At 45.3% G+C, this 21,597-nt stretch overlaps 1 protein-coding gene across 2 annotated transcripts in view; it reads left to right on the top strand.

The window, feature by feature from the left end:
* hnf4a (hepatocyte nuclear factor 4, alpha) overlaps positions 1 to 21,597 on the top strand; it is a 285,470-nt gene that overhangs the window by 240,259 nt on the left and 23,614 nt on the right. For both annotated transcript variants that reach the window (XM_072514802.1, XM_072514801.1), the window contains exons 4-5: positions 12,613 to 12,719; positions 18,801 to 18,956. In XM_072514802.1, the coding sequence (XP_072370903.1) occupies positions 12,613 to 12,719; positions 18,801 to 18,956 (263 nt within the window). The remainder of the gene's footprint in view (positions 1 to 12,612; positions 12,720 to 18,800; positions 18,957 to 21,597) is intronic.

Here is a 21,597-nt window from a genome sequence, read left to right as displayed (position 1 = left end):
CCACAATCTCCCCCTCCCCACCCCACTTCCAGACCTCCCCCTGCTTTATCGACCCCCCCCCCCCCCTCCCAACCTTGGCAAGGCCCCTGGGAACCCCACCCTGAGCCCCCTGTAATTGGCAAGGCTGCCCCATGTCTGACACCTAGCAGTGCCAAACTGTCACCTGGGCATCCTGGCAGGCATAGCCGTTGAGTCCTTGGGGCCGGTTGAATCCGGCTTCTGAGCCATTAAGCTCATCTAAATATGCAGAGGGTGAGATCCAGATCGCGCCAGGCAAGTCAGATGATTCGCGATTGGCATGGCCAAGAGCCCCCTTGGGGCTCTCGCACAATTCACCCATTGTGACCGAATCCAGGCCAGGCGCACCGGGGTTTCTGAATCGCACCCATAGTGTACAAAAGCAATAAAGTTATGTTCAACCTATTAAAAAAGGCTGGCTCTGCCTCAACTGGAGTATTGCATCCAGTTCTAGGCACCACAGGTAGGAAGGATATAAAGGCATGAGAGAGAGTGCAGAAAAGATTCACAAGGATTGTTTCAGGGATGAGGTACTTCAGCTATATAGAAAGACTGGAGACATTGGGACCAAAGCATAAAAGCAAATTACTGCGGATGCTGGAATCTGAAACGAAAGAGAAAATGCTGGAAAATCTCAGCAGGTCTGGCAGCATCTGTAGGGAGAGAAAAGAGCTAACGTTTCGAGTCCAATGACTCTTTGTCAAAGCTAACAGACAGAGAAAGTGGAAAATGTTTACACTGTGGAGTGAGTATGAAAGACGAGTCAGCCACAGAAACCCAGGGAAACCGGGTGCTAATGGCCACAGAAACTAAGGGGAAAGAGTGCTAATGGCAGTCCCCAGAGGGAACAAAAGATGTGAAAGGCCAAACAGCAGAGAAACTAACATCTGAGGGTGAACTGTGATAGATGTAGATGTGGGGGAGGGGAAGGGGAAAGCAAAGAGGAGAAAGGGTAAGGAACGGTTGATAAGATGGGGAGGGGGGATTTAATATATGAAATGAAATGAAATGAAATGAAAATTGCTTATTGTTACAAGCAGGCTTCAAATGAAGTTACTGTGAAAAGCCCCTAGTCGCCACATTCCGGTGCCTGCTCTGGGAGGCTGGTACGGGATATATTAAGATATATATAATATATTAAGGGATATATATTAAGAAAGACAAGAAAGAAAGAAATGGTAAAAGACAGTTAAAATGAAATGGGATGAAAATAAATGGGCCATGGTGGGGTACAGCTAATCATCTGAAGTTGTTGAATTCGATGTTGAGAACAGAAGGCAGTAGCGTGCCTAACCGGAAGATGAGATGTTGTTCCTCCAGTTTGCATTGAGCTTCACTGGAACTGGAAAAGATGGAAAAAGATGGACAATTATAGGCCAATTAGCCTAACCTCGGTTGTTGGCAAGATTCTAGAATCCATTGTTAAGGATGAGATTTCTAAAGTCTTGGAAGTGCAGGGTCGGATTAGGACAAGTCAGCATGGATTTAGTAAGGGGAGGTCATGCCTGACAAACCTGTTAGAGTTCTTTGAAGAGATAACAAATAGGTTAGACCAAGGAGAGCCAATGGATGTTATCTATCTTGACTTCCAAAAGGCCTTTGATAAGGTGCCTCACGGGAGACTGCTGAGTAAAATAAGGGCCCATGGTATTCGAGGCAAGGTACTAACATGGATTGACGATTGGCTGTCAGGCAGAAGGCAGAGAGTTGGGATAAAAGGTTCTTTTTCAGAATAGCAACCGGTGACGACTGGTGTCCCGCAGGGTTCAGTGTTGGGGCCACAGCTGTTCTCTTTATATATTAACGATCTAGATGACGGGACTGGGGGCATTCTGGCTAAGTTTGCCGATGATACAAAGATAGGTGGAGGGGGAGGTAGTATGGAGGAGGTGGGGAGGCTGCAGAAAGATTTAGACAGTTTAGGAGAGTGGTCCAAGAAATGGCTGTTGAAATTCAACGTGGGCAAGTGCGAGGTCTTGCACTTTGGAAAAAAGAATAGAGGCATGGACTATTTTCTAAACGGTGGCAAATTTCATAATGCTCAAGTGCAAAGGGACTTGGGAGTCCTAGTCCAGGATTCTCTAAAGGTAAACCTGCAGGTTGAGTCCGTAATTAAGAAAGAAAATGCAATGTTGTCATTTATCTCAAGAGGCTTGGAATATAAAAGCAGGGATGTACTTCTGAAGCTTTATAAAGCATTAGTTAGGCCCCATTTAGAATACTGTGAGCAATTTTGAGCCCCACTCCTCAGGAAGGACATACGGCACTGGAGCGGGTCCAGCGGCGATTCACACGGATGATCCCAGGAATGGTAGGCCTAACATACGATGAACGTCTGAGGATCCTGGGATTATATTCATTGGAGTTTAAGAGGTTGAGGGGAGATCTAATAGAAACTTACAAGATAATGAATGGCTTAGATAGAGTGGATGTATGGAAGTTGTTTCCATTAGCAGGGGAGACTAGGACCCGGGGGCACAGCCTTAGATTAAAAGGGAGTCACTTTAGAACAGAGATGAGGAGAAATTTCTTCAGCCAGAGAGTGGTTGGTCTGTGGAATTCATTACCACAGAGGGCGGTGGAGGCCGGGACGTTGAGTGTCTTTAAGACAGAAGTTGATAAATTCTTGATTTCTCGAGGAATTAAGGGCTATGGAGAGAGAGCGGGTAAATGGAGTTGAAATCAGCCATGATTGAATGGTGGAGTGGACTCGATGGGCCGAATGGCCTTACTTCCGCTCCTATGTCTTATGGTCTTATGGTCTAACATTGCAGCAGGCCAAGGACAGACATGTGGGCATGGGAGCAGGGTCCTTTGTTAAAATGACAAGCAATGGGAAGGTCAGGGTCCTGGATGCGCACAGGCCGAAGATGCTCAGCAAAGCGATCACCAAGTCTGCGTTTGGTCTCTCCGATGCAGAGGAGACCACATTGGGAGCAGCAAATGCAATAGACCAAATTGGAAGAGATGCAAGTGAAACGCTGCTGAACCTGGAATGAATGTTTTGGGCCTGGGATGTTAAGCATGGAAGAGGTAAAAGGGCAGGTGTTACACCTTCTGCGATTGCATGGGAAAGTGCCATGGGTGATGGGAGAGGTACTGGGTATGGTGGAGGAGTGGACTAGGTTATCTCGGAGGGAACGGTCTCTGCGGAATGCTGATAGAGGGATTAAAGGGAAAATGTGTTTGGTGGTGGCATAATGCTGAAGTTGGAGAAAATGGCGGAGGATTATGCTTTGTATACGGAGGCTGGTGAGATGAAATGTGAGAACGAAGAGGACTCTATCCTTGTTCTGGGAGGGAGGCGAGGTGGCGAGGGTAGTGGCGTGGGAGATGGACCGCACACTGTTGAGGGCCCTGTCAACAACTGTAGGTGGGAAATCACGGTTGAGGAAGAAGGAACACATTTTCAAAGCACCATTTTGGAAAGTGGCATCATCGGAACAAATGCAACGGAGGCAAAGAAGTTGAGAGTAAGAGATGGAGTCCTTACAGGGTGTAGGGTGTGAAGAGCTGTAGTCAAGATAGCTGTGGGAGTCAGTGGGCTTGTAGTGGATATTAGGAGTCTATTGCTGGAAATGGAGACAGAAAGATCAAGGAAGAGAAGGGAAGTGTCTGAGATGGACCAGGTGAAAGTGATGGAGGGGTGGAAACTGGAAGCGAAGTTGATGAATTTTTACAGGTCCAGTCGAGAGCCTGAAATGGCACCAAAGAGACAATAGAACCATTCTCCTTGGAGAAGAGAAGATTGCGAGGAGATTTGATAGACACCTCCCCAAAGGTTATCTCCAAGCCAAGAACCATCTTATCTTGGACCTATTAAGTTCTGTTTCTTCGATGTTGCTGGGTCAAAAGCTCAGTATTCCCATCCTAACAGCACGGGATGGGTGTGTACCGACACAAGGTGGACTGGAACAGTTCAAGAAGGCGGCTTACCAACACCTTCACCAAAATAATTGGGAATGGGCAACAAATGCAAGCTCGCCACTTTTGTTTCCATCACCATCCCTGTCTGCCACATAAAACTAAGTCTTGATGTATTGAACTTTGGTGTACTGGCTAACCTGAACCTGGCTCCCTTCTACATACCTAAACTCACTTCATTTTACCTCTGAAACATTGCTCACCTCAAATCTTAAATCTTCCCCATCTGGAGGCACCCTAATCCACCTCAAGGCTCAAGTTTTCCAATGTTTTCCTCATTAAACTCATCACCTTCACCATCCATAAACTAATATTTATTCAGGGTGAGCAGCCTTCACATTCCTCATTGCCACCCTTGGAAAAACTCCACTGGTTCTCTGTACCTCAGTGAATTGATTTCAAGGCTCGTGTCTTCACCTTGCTGTGCTTCTATGGCTTTGGCCCCACCCTAATGCTCTCCCCTTCCATTATACGCTCTCGTCATCTGATATATTTCTCCTCATCCATGCCCTATGCTTCAACATCCTTTGATGATCTGTCAGTCACTATAACCCAGATTTCAAGAACTCCCTTCCTAAACCCTCTGCATTGTTACTTCCCTCATTGTCCGCAAGTCTCCTAAAAAGAATTGTTTCGCCCATTGTGTTTTGAATCCCGTTCCAACCCTTCATCACCCCCCCTCCCCCTGCAACCCCTCCCTCCCCCCCACCGCAACCTCCCCCCGCCCGACCCCACCCCCACTCTCTCGCTCTCTCTGTTCTTTTCCGGATAACATTCTTCTGTACAATAGAAATTTAAGTTGTCATAATCCACTGCATCTAACACGATGCAATGGAATTGGTTGATCTATAAATAAAACATTGAAAGGAAGTTTGCATGATATAGAATCATAGAATCGCTACAGTAAAGAAGGAGGCCATTCAGCCCATCAAGTCTGCACCACCCCTGAAAGAGGATCCAACCAGGCTCCCGCCCTAGAACCTGCACCCCCGTAACCCCAGTTAACCTGCACATCCCTGGCCTTTGAGTGATGAAAGGTAAGGCTTGTCCATAGGATCCATAGAATCCTTACAGTGCAGAAGGAGGCCATTCGGCCCATCGAGTCTGCACCCATCCTCCAAAAGAGAACCCTACAAAGGCCTATTCCCCTGTCCTATCCTCGTAGCCCACCTAACCTGTACTTTTTTGGACACTAAGAGGTAATTTAGCATGGCCAATCCACCTAATCTCCACATCTTTGGACTGCGGGGAGGAAACTGGAGCATAAGGGGGAAATCCATGCATTCACAGGGAGAATGTGCAAACTCCACACAGACAAGGCCGGAATTCAACCAGGGTCACTATGAGGCACAATGTGCCACCATGCCACCCCAATACTAGTTTGTGATTGAGTTTCATGAATAAAACAGGAAATGGTCTGTAGAAATAGAGGGAAAACTGGGATTGTTCGAATGAAAAAATACACAGTGGCTGGAAAATGGGAAAGAAACCAAATTTAGGAAGCAGCCTAACTTAATGTTACTATATTAATTAAGACATCCCAATAGTCATTTAGATCCTTGGTGTCAGCTTAGACAAGTGTTAAGCCCCTTGAATATGCTAATAAGGGGCCGAATGAGTCTTTTAGAACCTCCAATCCATTCCAAAAATTAATTCACTCCAAGTGCAGCATTAGGCCGACCCAGATCTACAATGAATGCTGGTGGATGTCAAAAAAAAAGGGAATTAAAAATAAAATACAGACCATAATTCAGAGGAAAGCACACTCGCACTCCCCTCCACCCCGGCACTGTATGCCAAGCCTCTGCTGAAACTTGGTATAGGCATCAGTGGCTCACAGAACTTGTAAAAATGAGGCCCGGGACCCAATATCAAATGGGCCTCAGGCCAATTTTCCGGCCTTGTGGTCTCTTTCTTTGCATCCTATCTGTGTCATCCTTCAAGGGCAAATTAATTTCTGCCTCTTGGCACTAAAGTGCGTGCCGACATGTCATAATCCAGCAGAAACCGGAGAAACGAAAGTAAGGCATTCCCCAGTGATTGCTGGAATCTTTTCCTAAATCTGTTAATGCTAAATAGAATTTGCTTGAGGTCCATGACCAGTTAGTGCTGAGCAAACATTCAGAAAGCAGCATTCTGTGACTGAACATAGTGTCTCCACTGCTAAACCAATGCGTAACCTTGAGAACTTCTTTTATGACAGTTGAGTGAACTCCTGTTTTTTTTCTCATAAAAGCTATTCATTGCATCCAACTGATCACACTTTATACACATTATACAGATGTATGACAATTCTGGCTTTTGCGATTAATGTGTCATTAACTAGCACTATTGGTGAATAATCAAGGTAGTTTATAGTGAATAACATATTCCTGGATCTAATCACTTAATTGTAACCGAAGCAAAGGATCCAAAATACACAAGAGGGATTGTTGAATAATTCATCACTGTCATCTGAGCCCCAACTTAAATCACTGTTTAAATGTTTAGCGTCTACTTTAATTTCGACATGTCATTGTCACTTTAATTTTAATCTGTGGCACAGCAATACTTGTTGATGAAACCAACTTTTCTGTCCCCCACTGCCACACGATGGTGTTCAAACTGCTGAGCGAAAACATCAGTGTTGCAGATTTTCGAACAAACATTTAAAAGTCTATTATAGCAAAATGTTGTGACCAGTGCATGTTTTATGTCTGAAGGTTTTCTAGGTTAGTTAATAAGAACATACTTGTGGAGGATTTCCATGGCGCTGGTTCAGAGCAGAGTAAAAGCTCTAAATGTCCCGCCTAAAAGCATTAGTTATTGTGAGTGTAGCCAATGTAAAATATTGGCTAATTAGCTAATCACCGGCAGCAGATTTGAAATGGGGATGGGGTGGTATAGTGGAAATGTCACTAGACTAGAAATCCAAAGGCCCAGGCTAATATTCTGGGGCATGGCCTCAAATTCCAACATGGCAACAAGTGGAATTGAAATTCAATTAATAGATTTAACATTTTAAAAGTTTCTGTAATGGTGACTATGAAACTGTCATTGATTGCTGTAAAAAAAACAGCTAGGGTGGGATTCTTCCTTGCCCATCGCAAAGATTGGGGGCTGGATTCACTGATTCTGAGACCAGCATGAGAACAATGGCGTCTTACGATCGAAAAAAATGGCACAAAATGGCCACCGATCCCCCGTCTGATGGGGGTCGAGCAGGCACACAACGTAGAGCCCTGGCTCTAATTGCAGATATGGCCGGAGAATTGCCAGGTCCGTGGCCGCGCATGCGCACGCTGGCAGCCTGCAGCAGCCGCGCCGTGCAACATGGCAACGGCCGCGCGCGGACCAGGCCTGCCAAATAGTGACCAACTTTGGTCAGGTGGGCCACCTCAGGACCACCCCCCCTGCAGTGGCCCCAGCCCCCGCAAAAGCCACCCCTGCCCACAGATCAGCTTCCCCCCCTCGATTGTGGCATCGCTGGACTTAGTCCGCAGCCGCCACGCTGGGTTCCCGAAAAAAAATAGCATGAGTGACACACGCTGTTGGGAACTCGGCCCATCGGGGGCAGAGCATCGGGGGATGGGCCTCAGGTAATGTTCTAAGGCTGTCCACACGGCGTGCGATGTACTCCTAGAGTATGCCATTTTGGAGGGGGCGGAGCATCACAAAAGTGGCAGCACCCCCGATTCCGGTTCCAACGTGGATTTGGTCGATCGGCGAACGCGAATTTGGCGTCAGAGACCAGAGAAACCAGTCTTCGGAATCCCGATTAAGCGGAGAATTCTGCGTCTGGCCAAAAACAGACCGCAAAAAGCATGGAACATTGTTGACGTGGTCAGTAGCTGTCAATGATAACAAGAATGTTTATAAACATTGTGGTTAGGATCAATGAGGGTACTTCGGATGCATTCAAGCACAAAGGGAAAGATAAATGAACAATCCTCCTGGTAGTTGTGTTTAAACCATTACGCTTTCAATAAAAGGTAAGTTAAAGGTACCTCACTGTGAAATTGAATGAATCCTTAGAATTTCAAAGGATCTGCGGGGATTTCAAGATTTTTTGAGTGTTGGGGGATTTCTAGGAAGACGCTGACACTGCAAAAAGCAGCATTGTCAAAACCATAGGTCTGAGGGAGCAGATGTGAGGAAAAGGAAAGTGTTCCTGGTATGATTCCTCACTGAACTGTCTAGTCTACTCATCAGCTGTCTGGCAGAGCAGTTCATAGTGATAAGGCCACTTCAGAGTTTAAACAGATCAGACCAGGATGAAGATCTTGAACAGAGGGCTGCCTGAGATCACCATGCCAAAAATGAACTTCAGGTTGCCCAGGGCTAGGAGGGGCAGTCCAGACATATAACCCCCATTCCGGGGAAGGTTCCCAGGTTAAACTACCCATAGCCCGAGCCCACCTAAACCCCAGGATCCTTGGAGGACCTTCCCTCTGCAGCCTGGCATTGGCAGAGGGATACATGAGCAATGGGCTGCTCCCCTTGACCCCCCTCAGGGTCCATTACACTAGGATTGCACATGGGAATACTTACACCAAAGCCCGCTCGATGGCATTCCTGTTGTGTTGGTCAGAGCGTAATGGGGTGGAGGGCGGGGGGGGGGGGGGGGGGGGGCGGGGGGAGATTCAGGCTTCCAGCCCACTAATTGACTTCTAATGAATGCTAATTACATTTTGATTGTTCCCATCAGTGTGGAGCAGGAAGCCTGTTATGACGAGCAGGGAGTTGGAGACGGGAGGTGCGTCTGCCACCCATCACAAATCCTGTTTTCGGCCAGACGCGTGTTTCTCCTCCCGATCTGAATTCCTGATCTTAGGGGTGGGTAACGGAGAATCCTGGCCCTTAAATCCCACCAAGCCGGTATAAATGGGATCTGCTGGAAATTAGGGCTGGTCCTTCGCATCTGGGTCCCACTTACCATTTCAAAAGGCCCCTAGATTCAGCTGGACTCCATGAAAATCAGGCCCATTTTCTCTCTTAACCTCATATACTGTGCACATAGAACATAGAACATACAGCGCAAAAGGAGGCCATTCGGTCCATCGAGTCTGCACTGACCCACTTAAGCCACACTTTCAGCAACATGAAGGAGCCTGCCCCCACTCCTGCAGCTATAACTATTTGAAGTTACCAAGAACTACTTACACGTTAGCTGTTTGATCTCTTCTAGCTGTTGCTACAATTCTACAAATGCTTAGTGTTTTCTATAGTAGTTTAAAGTTCCAAATGTCTGCACAACGAGGAAAGGCTGCCAAAGGACATTTTGGTGTCATCTTGGTTTCAGTACAGGTCAGTTGTCCCGAGGCATGGGTAGTAGGAGGAATTCCCTTTGGAATTCAGTACGAAGTCTTACAACACCAGGTTAAAGTCCAACAGGTTTGTTTCGATGTCACTAGCTTTCGGAGCGCTGCTCCTTCCTCAGGTGAATGAAGAGGTCTGTTCCAGAAACAGGTGTTGTAAGACTTCGTACTGTGCTCACCCCAGTCCAACGCCGGCATCTCCACACTTTGGAATTCAGTAAGACTTGGAGAATGACCAGAGGCCATGCAGAACAGCACAAGCTGCTGGAGGAGAGAAGAGGAATAGAAGGAGGAGAGAAGGACTCTCAGCAGGAGGGCATACCCACCCAGGTTATTGAAAGAGGAGGTCCTCAATGAGGAACAATGTGTGAGAAGTCTGTGCTTCAGTAAACACTTTCTTACTGAAATCTCTCACTTGCTGCAGCCACGACTGCAACGTCAGACCTGAGCAAGGATTGTATTGCCAGTTGTTGTGAAGGTGAGTATGCAATAAACCTTTACGCACCTGGCTTCTTCCAGGCTGGAGCTGGAGTTTCTTGCAGGACCTTGCAGTTTGCCATCCATTGACGTATAAGGGAGGCTGTTGGTACTTAAAGAGAGCTTTAAATCTACATTTCATTCCCTCTTACCAGGAATAAACAGATGGATTGACACCAAGCTTACATGTGATGACAGGATTTCCCATGTTGCAGCACCATGACAGTATGCACCTCCCATTGAAGGAGTCTCATACCAACACTGCCCTATACCTAACCAGAAAGGGATTCCACTCATTCAATGTCCAGCTGGTAATCAAGGGCTGTGAATCTTGCAGGTTAATGCCCGATATTCGAACAGAAGTCATGCCTCACAATCCTACATCTGTTTTCAAGGGCCGTCCAATTCAGCCTCCAATGACTCAGGCTGGTTATGATTCAATGGGTACTGACAGCCTTAAATATCTCACCCCAAATGAAAACAAGCAGGAAGACCTGGATTGTCCTCCACCAGCCCGCTCCAAATTGGGTAGGGTAGCAGTAAAAACATTGGGATACTGTCACTTATCTGACCAAATCTAAGTTTCTCTACCTTCTCGTCTGCCGGAACTGCCATGGCTCTGCTTTGTCTGTTCACCCCATGAAAATATCAGCACTGTCCAGAATCACAACTGATTTATTTTCAATCTATATTTCTCAATTCTGCTTCCCAAGCATGCCAGATGACGTCTTTTCCTATGGGGCAGCACGGTAGCACAAGTGGGTAGCACTGTGGCTTCACAGCACCAGGGTCCCAGGTTCGATTCCCCGCTGGGTCACTGTCTGTGCGGAGTATGCACGTTCTCCCCGTGTCTGTGTGGGTTTCCTCCCACAGTCCAAAGTCATGCAGGTTAGGTGGATTGGCCATGATAAATTGTGCTTAGTGACCTAAAGGTTTAGGAGGGGCTATTGGGATTACGGGGATAGGGTGGAAGTGAGGGCTTAAGTGGGTCGGTGCAGACTCGATGGGCCGAATGGCCTCCTTCTGCACTGTATGTTCTATGTTCCTGCTGGTAATTACCGAGAGACCTTCAAGGATGTCTCAAAGTTTCCCGATGAAGGAAACTGTTTCGAACGAATCAAACACAAACATCCTTTAGTGCATTGGAAAAAAGTCTCCACGAACCCGGTTCGCCTAATTCCTCACCAGCGTTTCAAATAGGAGGTATCTTTTCCTGTGAGAGGACTAGTTTCCCGATGCAGGGAGCAGTTTTGCCTCTCTCTAATTTGGCCTGAATGCCTATCTTCCGAAAGTCTCCTCTAGAACCAAGGGCTTCCATAGATGACTTGCTGCAGCCTGCAAGCTCCTCTAAGTGACCATCTAACCCTTGGCAGCATCAATCCATCTGTGGCACTGCTCAATCTTTTTTATCAGGGCCTCCCACAGGCTCCCACTGGCAGGAATTCTATCAGAATGTCCAGCCTAAGAAACTGAACCGAGGTGATAGAATTGGGGGGTGGGTGGAAGTCTCGCCCTTATCATGTTGAGACAGATTAAAGAACGTTCAGCCTCAATTATTCGCCAATTTGCCGGCTATGTAATGTGGAGGTAATTCAGAACCACTAGTTTTCGACCTATACTCATGGTGAACATTGCTCCGTGAACTTTAGGATCATTCATAAAGCATTTACATGGAGGACCAGAGCTTTTTTTTCAATTTGTGATTAAGTGACATTCAAACTCAGACTTTCACCATATAAGCCACAGACAGGCCATTTGATGTATACTCAACAGGCCACAGCCAGCGAGGATGAGGAAGCTGTTTATATAAACTATCTGAGAAAACTTCTACAGAGGTCATTCAGATATAATGACCTTGTCGCACCTGATTTGATGGCGCGATGAGGCCATTTTATGTCACAAGAGGCCTCGCCTCACAAGATCAAATGAGATCTCACAAGACATCGCGATCTAGATCTCACTCTCGCTAGGCGAGGTCCAGAATGGCTCATTTAATTATGTCTGTACTTGATTATCCGGAGACCCAGGAATCACCTGCCATGCCTGGGAAACCTCGCCATGGCACCGTTTAGTACTGGTCCACACCAACATGGTCTCGACATAATGGCACCTGGGTGGTCGGGCTCTGGCCTGGTGGTTCACTGGGACTCCTGCTGGCACCTGGGCACCTTGCAACTACCAACCTGACACCTTGGTCCTGCCACCTGGGTATGCTGACAGTGTCAACCTGGCACTGCCAGGGTGTCTCAGTTGCACTGCCAGGCTGGCAGGGGAACTGCTAGGATGCCAGGCTGGCAGTGCCAAAGTGCCTGGTTGCCCATACCAGGGAACGGGTCTGGGGTGCCCTTAAGAGTTGAGGTGAGGGGGCGGGCTTCAGGACCCCTCAAAATATGTTGGGGCAGTGGGGAAACCCAGATGCCATGGTGGGAATGTCGAGGGGAGTCAAGAGATTGGGGTGGCATTTGAAAATGGTGCCCCGATCTCTTTCTGAGGTAAGCACGACCTCGGCGGGGCGACCCCCACAGAAGTCAAAAGAAATGCAGAGTCAGTGGGGGTCATTCTCGGGGTAGCAGGTACCGAGAAAACACCCTATTATGCGCGCCCAAAATGGGACTCTGTTTTTTTTCCTCAAATCACACCCTAGGTGTTTCACTGCAGTGTATTAGAAGTGTTATAAACTATTCAGTTCTACCAACATATTTGTTTGATGCTCAATATGATACTCAACTTGATCTTGTCTTTAAATTCAATAATAAATTAATGACTTCTAACGCCAAACAGTTGATTTTTAGATCTGAATACTTTGAGATCTTGTCTGTTTAATTGCTCTTACAATGCTATTTACAATGAATGTCTGTGAAACACGAGTTTTCTGAACAAATCATCTTCATTTTAGCTGTGCAGAATGAAAGAGACAGAATAAGCACGAGGCGGTCAAGCTATGAGGACAGCAGTTTGCCTTCAATTAATGCACTCATACAAGCAGAGGTTCTTTCTCGCCAGGTACAGTAATAAGAGTTAAGGTTTCAATTATTTTAACAAATAAAATATCATGTAGAATGAATTATCCATGGTACTTTGAAAAATTAATTTACATTTATATAGTACCTTTCAAGACCTCAACATGTTACAAAGCACTTTACAGCCAATTAAGTAAATGTTTTAGAAATGGTATTTATGGTTGGGAACTGGGGCAGCCAATTTGTGCACAGCACGATCCAACAAACAGCAATGTGATTTTGACCAGAAAATCCGTTTTTGCAATTTTGATTAAAAGATAGACATTGGCTAGGTCTTTAGGGATAACTCCCCTGCTTTTCTTAGAAATAATGCCATGGGATTTTTGTTTTTTAATTTAGAGTACCCAATTATGTTTTTCCAATCAAGGGGCAATTTAGTCTGGCCAATCCACCTACCCTGTACATCTTTTGGGTTGTGGGAGTGAAACCCACGCAGACACGGGGAGAATGTGCAAACTCCACACGGACAGTGACCCAGGGCCGGGATTCGAACACGTGTCCTCAGCGCCGTAGGAAGCAATGCTAATCACTGTGCCACCATGCTGCCCTGCCATGGGATCCTTTTACATCACCCTGAGATGTCTTATCCCAAAGTAGGCACCTCCAACTGTACAGTGCTCCTTCAGTGTTGCACTGAAGGTGCAGTTGACAAATAAGGCCAAAACTTATTTGAAGTAGTCAAAACTTTGATTTACTAACCAGAGCAAACATAAGCCCTTTCTCCAACACAGTTTCAATAATATTGTGCCACGAACATAGATTTTTACAAGTAAAGCCAACAGAACAATGATAGGAGCAAGAGCCATACTGAATAGTTGATCTGATAATATAGAAAAATCATTCTGATCAAAAGCAATGATAATAGTTTTAGATGAATCCCATTCTCTCCATGAGCAAAAGATGAATCAATCCGTTATTTTCCATATGATATTTTCTTCACCCATTTGTTCTTTAAATAATTCAATTTTAATATTTTGTTTCTTGCTCTCTTTCTCTCTCTGGGATAATGGCAAATCAATATGATGGCAGTAAAAAGTAATATTATTCAAGATGTATAACAGGCAGCTTACTCAATGGCATCCATGTTACACCATTGCATTACCACCTCCATTTCTATCTCTTTCTGTTTTCAATAATTCAGACCTGTTTTTATTATTCACTTTTCTCTCTGCATATTTTTCTATTTGTATTCTCCAAGTCCCATCTGTAATATAGATCTAAAAACAATCATTTAATGGGGGCTCTGTGTTAATTAAAGCCATACTAAAATAAATATGCAGAAAATGAAATGTTATCAAAGAAAATGTTTGAAAAATCCCGATAGTAACATTTATTACAGTAATGACCTAAGTGTAGCCATTGCAGATCCTGCAGCTGAATTAGCCAACCATCAACTTCTGCAGCACCAGTATTATAATAATAACATTATTATTAAAACAGATAATTGCAAGTTTTCCAAATATTCAATAAAATCATTTATACCTCTCCACGAAGAAAAGGAATTTGCCTCTTTAAAAGTATTCGCTCATTAGCATTTACCAAATGTCACTATGATCTTCTTAATGATGGTTGTTTGATTATTCAGCTCTATTTTGGCCAACACTCCGGTTCTGTGGCTATGTCCGCAGGATCCGTCTGGTCTTATGACCAGAAAGTCGGCGCCTCCCCGCACCGATCCTTTGCCCGGTGGAGGGCTAGCAGCCGCGCAGCGTAAACCCTTCGGCTTTACCTGTGGGTGCAGCAGCAGAATGGCCGGATCCGTGGCTGTGCATGCGCACGGCGGCAGCATGCGGCGGCCGCACCGTGCAACATGGCGTGGGCTGAGTGCAGACCCGGCCTGCCAAAAACTGCCCCCCTGTAACCAGCCTCACCACCCCTGGACCACTACCCACCAGTCCCCCTATCCCCCGTCAAAGCCCGCCCTGCCAATGGAATGGCTCGCCCCCCTCCCGACTGTGGCGGCGCTGGACGCAGTCCGCAGCCACAACTCGAGGTCCCCCACATGAGCGACGCCATTGGGGACTCGGTCATTTGGCGGCGAAACAACGGGAGACTGCCTCAGGTGAGGTCCTGAGGCCGTCCATATAGCATGCGGTGTACTCCCCGAATATGTTGTTTTTGAGGGGGCGGAGCATCGCAAAAACGGCGCCGCCCTCTATTCCGGTGTAAATGTGGGTTCTCTGGCCGATCCCCGAAAGCAATTTCAGCGTCGCCAATTGGAGAATACGGTCCCACATCTCTGGTCTGACAGTTTTAGTCAGATAAGGGCTATTTCAGGGACAGTTTAGCCTTAAATGGTTCTACCTCATAAGTAACTGACGTTGCTTACGAGATAAATGGCACATTTTTATTCCCAGATTTATACTTTTGACATATTGTGAATTGGGTAGGAGACTGAAAATAATAACAGAGAACATGTTGGTCCATTAACAAACGAATAGGAATTGACAATTTTCGCAGAATCTATCATGGACTTTTTTCCAGTGCATTGGTGTGCATTGATATATGATCAACCATGCAAATAATTATTCAACTTAAATGATTTCCTGAGGTCACTAGCTTGTGATTCTTTTAAAGATTTTTTACGTGTAACATATTTATGTTAGTCTTAAATAATTGACTGCTTAACCACTAAATTGATTTTTGAACATGAAGTTTTGCCTGAGACGTTTGAGTGCTTGTAACATTTCCTAAAACACATCATGCATTTTTGAAAGATATATAACGTGTAGCAGCAGCCAGGCCATGTTTGAAATTGAAAGGCAATAAGAGGAATCCATCTCAATTGTTGTAAACTCTAATTATGCCACAAAGTTTTAATTTGTTGTAGAGCACAGATCCTCTTTTACTTTACATCAGCCACAATGTTTTAAGCCTAAAAACTTTCTTGATACAGTAAGAAGTCTTACAACACCAGGTTAAAGTCCAACAGGTTTGTTTCGAATGATTAGCTTTCGGAGCACTGCTCCTTCCTCAGATGAATGAAGAGGTGGGTTCCAGAAACATATATATAGACAAAGTCAATGAAGCAAGACAATACTTTGAATGTGAGTCTTTGCAGGTAATTAAGTCTTTACAGGTCCAGACGGAGCAACTGGAGAGAGGGATGGTCACAGGTTAAAGAGGTGTGAATTGTCTCAAGCCAGGACAGTTGGTAGGATTTTGCAAGACCAGGCCAGATGGTGGGGGGTGATGGTCCCGGTTGAGGCCATGTTCATGTGTGCAGAACTTGGCTATAAGTTTCTGCTCGGCGATTCTGCGTTGTTACTTGATACATGCTAAGAAGATTGAACAAAATTATATTTCCACAACAGAAATGTGTAAATTATATTTCCACAACAGAAATGTTCAAAGTACTAATTGCTAAAAGAAAGGGATTGACTCGATCTTTTCAATCATATTGACTGACTAAATATGATAAATAATAGCTCTCCATTTAACAGTAATATATGCCACAGGTCTAAAAATGGAAGTTTTCCCTTTAAGACAAGCCTATTGGCGTAGATTATTCAGTGGTAATGACAGCATATCTATCAGCATTCACCATCAATACTCCTCTGAAACTGACAGCACATTCTGAAGTCCACATATGCACCATTAGCTTTGAGGAGAGATTGGATGCTGGATTTTTTGCTGGTGGGATTCTCCGTTGCGCCAGCAGTGCACCCATGCCTGGGGATTTCCCGACGGCATGGGGCTGCCCACAATGGTAAACGCCATTAACCGGCTGGTGAGACGGAGAAGGGTGCCCAGGGTAAACTTGGATTCTTTTTACTGGATCGGCGGAGGTTGAGGGGTGACCTCAAAATTTCCAAAATTATGAGTGGCATGGACAGAGTGGGGGTCAGACACTTTTTCCCAGGGTGGAAAAGTCAATTGCTAGGGGATGTAGGTTTAAAGTGCAAGGGGAAAAGTTCAGAGGAGATGTGTGAGGCATATGTTTTACGCAGAGGATGGTGAGTGCCTGGAACACGCTGCCGGGGGAGGTGGTGGGGTTCCCAGGTATCTGCTGTTCTTGTCCTTCCAGATGGTAGCGGTCGTGGGTTTGGAAGGTGCTGCCTAAGGAACCTTGGTGAGTTACTTCAGTGCAGATGGTACACACGGTCGCCACTGTTCGTCGGTGGTGGAGGGTTTAAATGTTTGTGGAAGGGGGAGCAATCAAGTGGGCTGTTTTTTCCTGGATGGTGTTGAGCTTCTTGAGTGTTGTTGGAGCTGCACTCATCCAGGCAAGTGGAGAGTATTCCATTACACTCCTGACTTGTACCTTGTTAGATGGTGGATAGGCTTTGGGGAGGTCAGGAAGAGAGTTACTCGCCGTAAGATTCCTAGCCTTTGACCTGCTCTGGTAGCCGCAGTATTAATATGGCTAGTCCAGTTCAGTTTCTGATCTATGGTCACCCCCAGGATTTTGATTGTGGGGGATTCAGCAATAGTAATGCCATTGAATGATCGGCGCAGGTTTGGAGGGCCAAAGGGCCTGTTCCTGTGCTGTACTGTTCTTTGTAAATATGGAAATCCAGACTTTGCTGTCAATGATTCTGTACTTACCCACAGGATGTAATGTTGAATCTCCCCTTGACTGCAAATGACTGGAAATTTCTGAAATGAGAACTTGCCTTTCTACGTGATTTGTCTCACTATAAAAACTGTTTAAATATATATATCTTTTTAAACGAGGTATAGCTGAGTTTTTAACAGTGTACTAAGTCCATAATTTCTGCTGAACAGTTTTACTGGCTCTGAAAAATTATCTGGAAATTGAAAAACAGGAACTAATAATAATAATCTTTATTAGTGTCACAAAAAGGCTTACATTAACACTGCAATGAAGTCACTGTGAAAATCCCCTAGTCGTCACACTCTGGCGCCTGTTTGGGTAAACTGGGAATTCAAAATGTCCAATTCACCTAACAAACACGTCTTTCGGAACTTGTGGGAGGAAACCGGAGCACCCGGAGGAAAACCCACGCAGACACGGGGAGATCGTGCAGACTCCGCACAGACAGTGACCTAAGCCGGTAATCGAACCTGGCACCCTGGTGCTGTGAAGCAACAGTGCTAACCACTGTGCTACTGTGCTGCCCAACAAGTCGCACAGCTTCATTTAACATTTAGACCGGCAGCAAGAGATTGATAACCGTATTTGCTGACAATATTGTGTTATGGATAGGAAATGCCCAGGAAATTTCCCATATTAATGGAGCCAACAAATGCTTAGCCTTAACAGCTATTCAAAACCAGGTCTGGAAGAACAATAAAGGCAGGAATGCTAAGCCACCACTCAGAATCCTGTCACCTCGCCATGTGCACGGAGGCCAGTATTGAGTGGAATTTTGTCTGTTCCAAATGCGGTCTCTAAAGTCTGAGAGGGTGGTACCAAGGGGAAACAATAACCAATGGCAGTTATCTCCTCCTCCCCAGGTCCCTATCGCAGAGTGATGTAGACATTTGGCTACACTTGGCCCCCATTTGGGGGGGGGTCTAGTCTTGGGTTCTAGTCTGGACTTCATTAAGTTCCAGATTTATGATTGATATCAATCCCTGTGAGAGGGAATTGATTGAACTGAATCTAAGGAAGTTTAATCAGTGGCATAAGCTTCAAAACAAATAGCTCTGCCATGTTTCCTCCCAGGGACAAAACTAGAGAGGATGCCTATTTGTCATGAACAATCCGTTAACGCAGATACAAGAACAGATACTTATGTGAGTTAATTTGCAGAATTCCTTGTTATGGCACACACGAACATTCTCTTATTTTTTCCATGAAAATATTTTCACCTTAAAATTTTGAAATCTGGGCTGTCCATAATTTGGACTAAGTATGTTTTTAGAAAGACAACAATTTAGATATTCCTATTAATACTATTTAAAACTTCTCATTCAAGCAACCTAAACTGACGAAAGGTGGCTATCGCTTCTAATTGATTATGGATAAGGTAACCAGAAAGTTTTCACATGAAAAACACAAATTAATTTCAATGTAACATGTTGTTTATCCAAAAGTAATGAATAAATTGAGTTTGGGATTTTAAATGGCCATTTTCTTCCTGTCTCTTTGTTCCAGATTTCCTCTCCTGTTTCAGTCATAAACAGCGACATCAGGTCTAAAAAGATTGCAGTGATAAGTGACGTGTGCGAGTCGATGAAACAGCAGCTTTTGGTCCTGGTAGAGTGGGCTAAATACATCCCAGCTTTCTGTGAGTTACCACTGGATGACCAGGTTTGTAGCATTTTTGGATTAATTCAGTTGTTTGGAAAGTTTTTATGAAGATTTACAAAATGTCATATGAACAAAATGAACATTGGAATGCTGGTGTTAATGGATTTTTGCACCATTTTATAGAATACCTGGTGGCACAGTGGTTAGCACTGCTGCCTCAAAGTGCCAGGGACGGCTTCGATTCCGGCCTTCGGTGACTATCTGGATGGTGTTTGCACGTTCTCCCCATGTCTGCGTGTTTTTCCTCCGGGTTCTCCAGTTTCCTCCCACAGCCCAAAGGTGTACGGGTTATGTGGATTGGTCATGATAAATTGCCCCTTAATGTCCAAAGACGCGCAGGCTCAGGTCCAGTTACAGGGATCGGGTGGTGAAGAAGGCCTTGGTAAAGTGTGCTTCCGAGGAGTCGGCGAAGACTCGATGGGCGAAATTATCTCCTTCTGCACTGTAGGGATTATATGGTTTGTATGGACTTCGCTCAAAGGCTCAAATTAGACAGAGCAGCATTCAAAGTCAAGTTCCCTGAACTTTGATTGATAAGTTTAATTCATGAACAGAACTCTTTTTTTTCTACAACAAATGCAGGGTTGAACTGGCAAAATATTTGATGTGAAATTTTATCTCAGACTTTGTGCTTTGTATGGTTTAGCTGGATTCAGTCCAGGTCAGCTTTACATGGAAAATAGAATTGAAACGTGTTTCAACTTCAATAATATCTGTCTTAAACAATAACATTAGTAATATGGTCCAGTAATGTGGCCCACTGATGGAAACGTTACCTGCAAAATGGAACAGCAAGACATGAATCCACCAATGATTCCCAAAAGTAGCGGGGAGGGGGGGGCGGGCGGTTGTAGGCTGTAAAGCAGGCAGCTAATCCAATCTCATCAGTTTGCTAATGGGTAGATTAGATTTAAGATATCCTGAGTGAATTCAGCAATTTAGTGCGACTGAGGTTGAAAATTCTTTGCCCATCTAGCACACGTGGATAACGAAACAGGAGCACAGATGTGTGCGTTATTGGTCGATTAAGGCTCAAATCCTCAGAGATTTATGGTGTGGAAGTTTTTTCAATTAAGCAAACCCTTTCCATAGGCAGCTATACCCCACTGAGGGTGAATGTGGGCGTCTTGATCAGGCACGGTGCACCACATATCTGGCTTCCAGAAGCATTTAGGAACCTGAAATATACCTACAGAGGGCAGGATGCCTTCACCTGACCACCTTCCATCTCATGGGATGATGGTTGGCACTTTGCTGGGCACCACGGGTTCACCATATCCTGTGTTGTGTTAATGTTCTGCAGTACAATGGAGTGTCTGCTCCGTAGCACAAGCATGGGAAAAAGTTATGGAAACCGGAGGATGCCCAAAAATCGTTTTCCCTCTCTCAACCTCCCCAAGGTTGGACCTATAGCAATGCAGAGCACTAGTTGGGTGGCAGGGGTTGCTAGACTGATTACATATTTAGACATCAGTTCCACTCGTCCCACTTCGGATCTTTTGTCAGGGTTTACTCCCCCAGCCTTCACCTCTTCCAAGGTATCCATACGCAGTGGAGCTTTTTGCCCATAACTGGGAGTGGTGGTTCATGAGCACCAGGACATTTTCACATGCTGATGGGCCTGTGTACTGCATGCCTGGAGGCCTCTTCTGAGTTCTACTGAAGTTATAATCAGGCTGCGAGGTTTGCAGTTTCACATTGCTTCTAGCCAGCAGAGCAGGCAGAAAATGATCAGCACACTAGCATGCAAAAAGTGGGAAGCACACTAATTCTCTTCATCCGTACATTGTGATCATCTCCTCAACCTGTGGTGATATGCCTATTGGCCATATCATAGTTGGATGGTGTAAGACCTCCAACCAGCAGGTGGTGGTACAGATACACCATGTGATCTCAAGGCCAAGGTTGTGTGACCTGGAACCTGTATATAAAGAGGGGCTCATCTGGCCACCTACAGAACATGAGATAGCGGGTAATAAGGCGTACATGTAACGGGTCAGCAGAAGGTGTAGCAAGACTCCATGATAACATTCTTTGTATCAGATTGTCATCTTACCACATGAGTCACAATAAAAGGATCTTGGTTTGGACAGATCAAAATGTTTGATGAGTTCATCATAAAGTACAAGAGACCAAACACAACACACCCCGCCATTAGAATGTAAAGTAGGGAACCTCCCCCAACCTGCAAAGTCTGCTGATGTCATCAAAGGAGGTTCCAGACATGCATCATAACCAAGATAGGGGTCCTTTAATTTGCTAGACTCTTACGGCCCAGTTTTACACTCCCATGTTGGTTGCGCAAAGATGTGGAAATTTCTGCTTCTGCAAAGCCAACCGTTAAAAATGGTCACCCACAGTTGATATTTTTGTTTTGGTGGTGGAGTGGGGGACGGGAGGGGGTGCAGACTGGATTGGCATTCGGACGACGCCCCATAACCAGTGTGGAAGCTGTTGGATGTGGAGGTGGGCTGGACAGAAGGCCTGCCTCTGTGCTCCAGCACTTTGTCTAAGTTACTTAAATAAAGATTAAAACAATAAACAGCCCTCACCACCCCTCCCCCCAGCCCCCACATATTCTTCATTCCGCATTCATGTCCATCTATGCTAGGTTATGCTAGGCCTAGCCCCTCATACGCTC

Source organism: Scyliorhinus torazame, chromosome 8, assembly GCF_047496885.1.
Source record: "Scyliorhinus torazame isolate Kashiwa2021f chromosome 8, sScyTor2.1, whole genome shotgun sequence".
Classification (NCBI taxonomy): domain Eukaryota; kingdom Metazoa; phylum Chordata; class Chondrichthyes; order Carcharhiniformes; family Scyliorhinidae; genus Scyliorhinus; species Scyliorhinus torazame.
The sequence above is the reverse complement of the archived record's forward strand: the minus strand, read 5'-3'. Positions and strand labels throughout refer to the sequence as shown.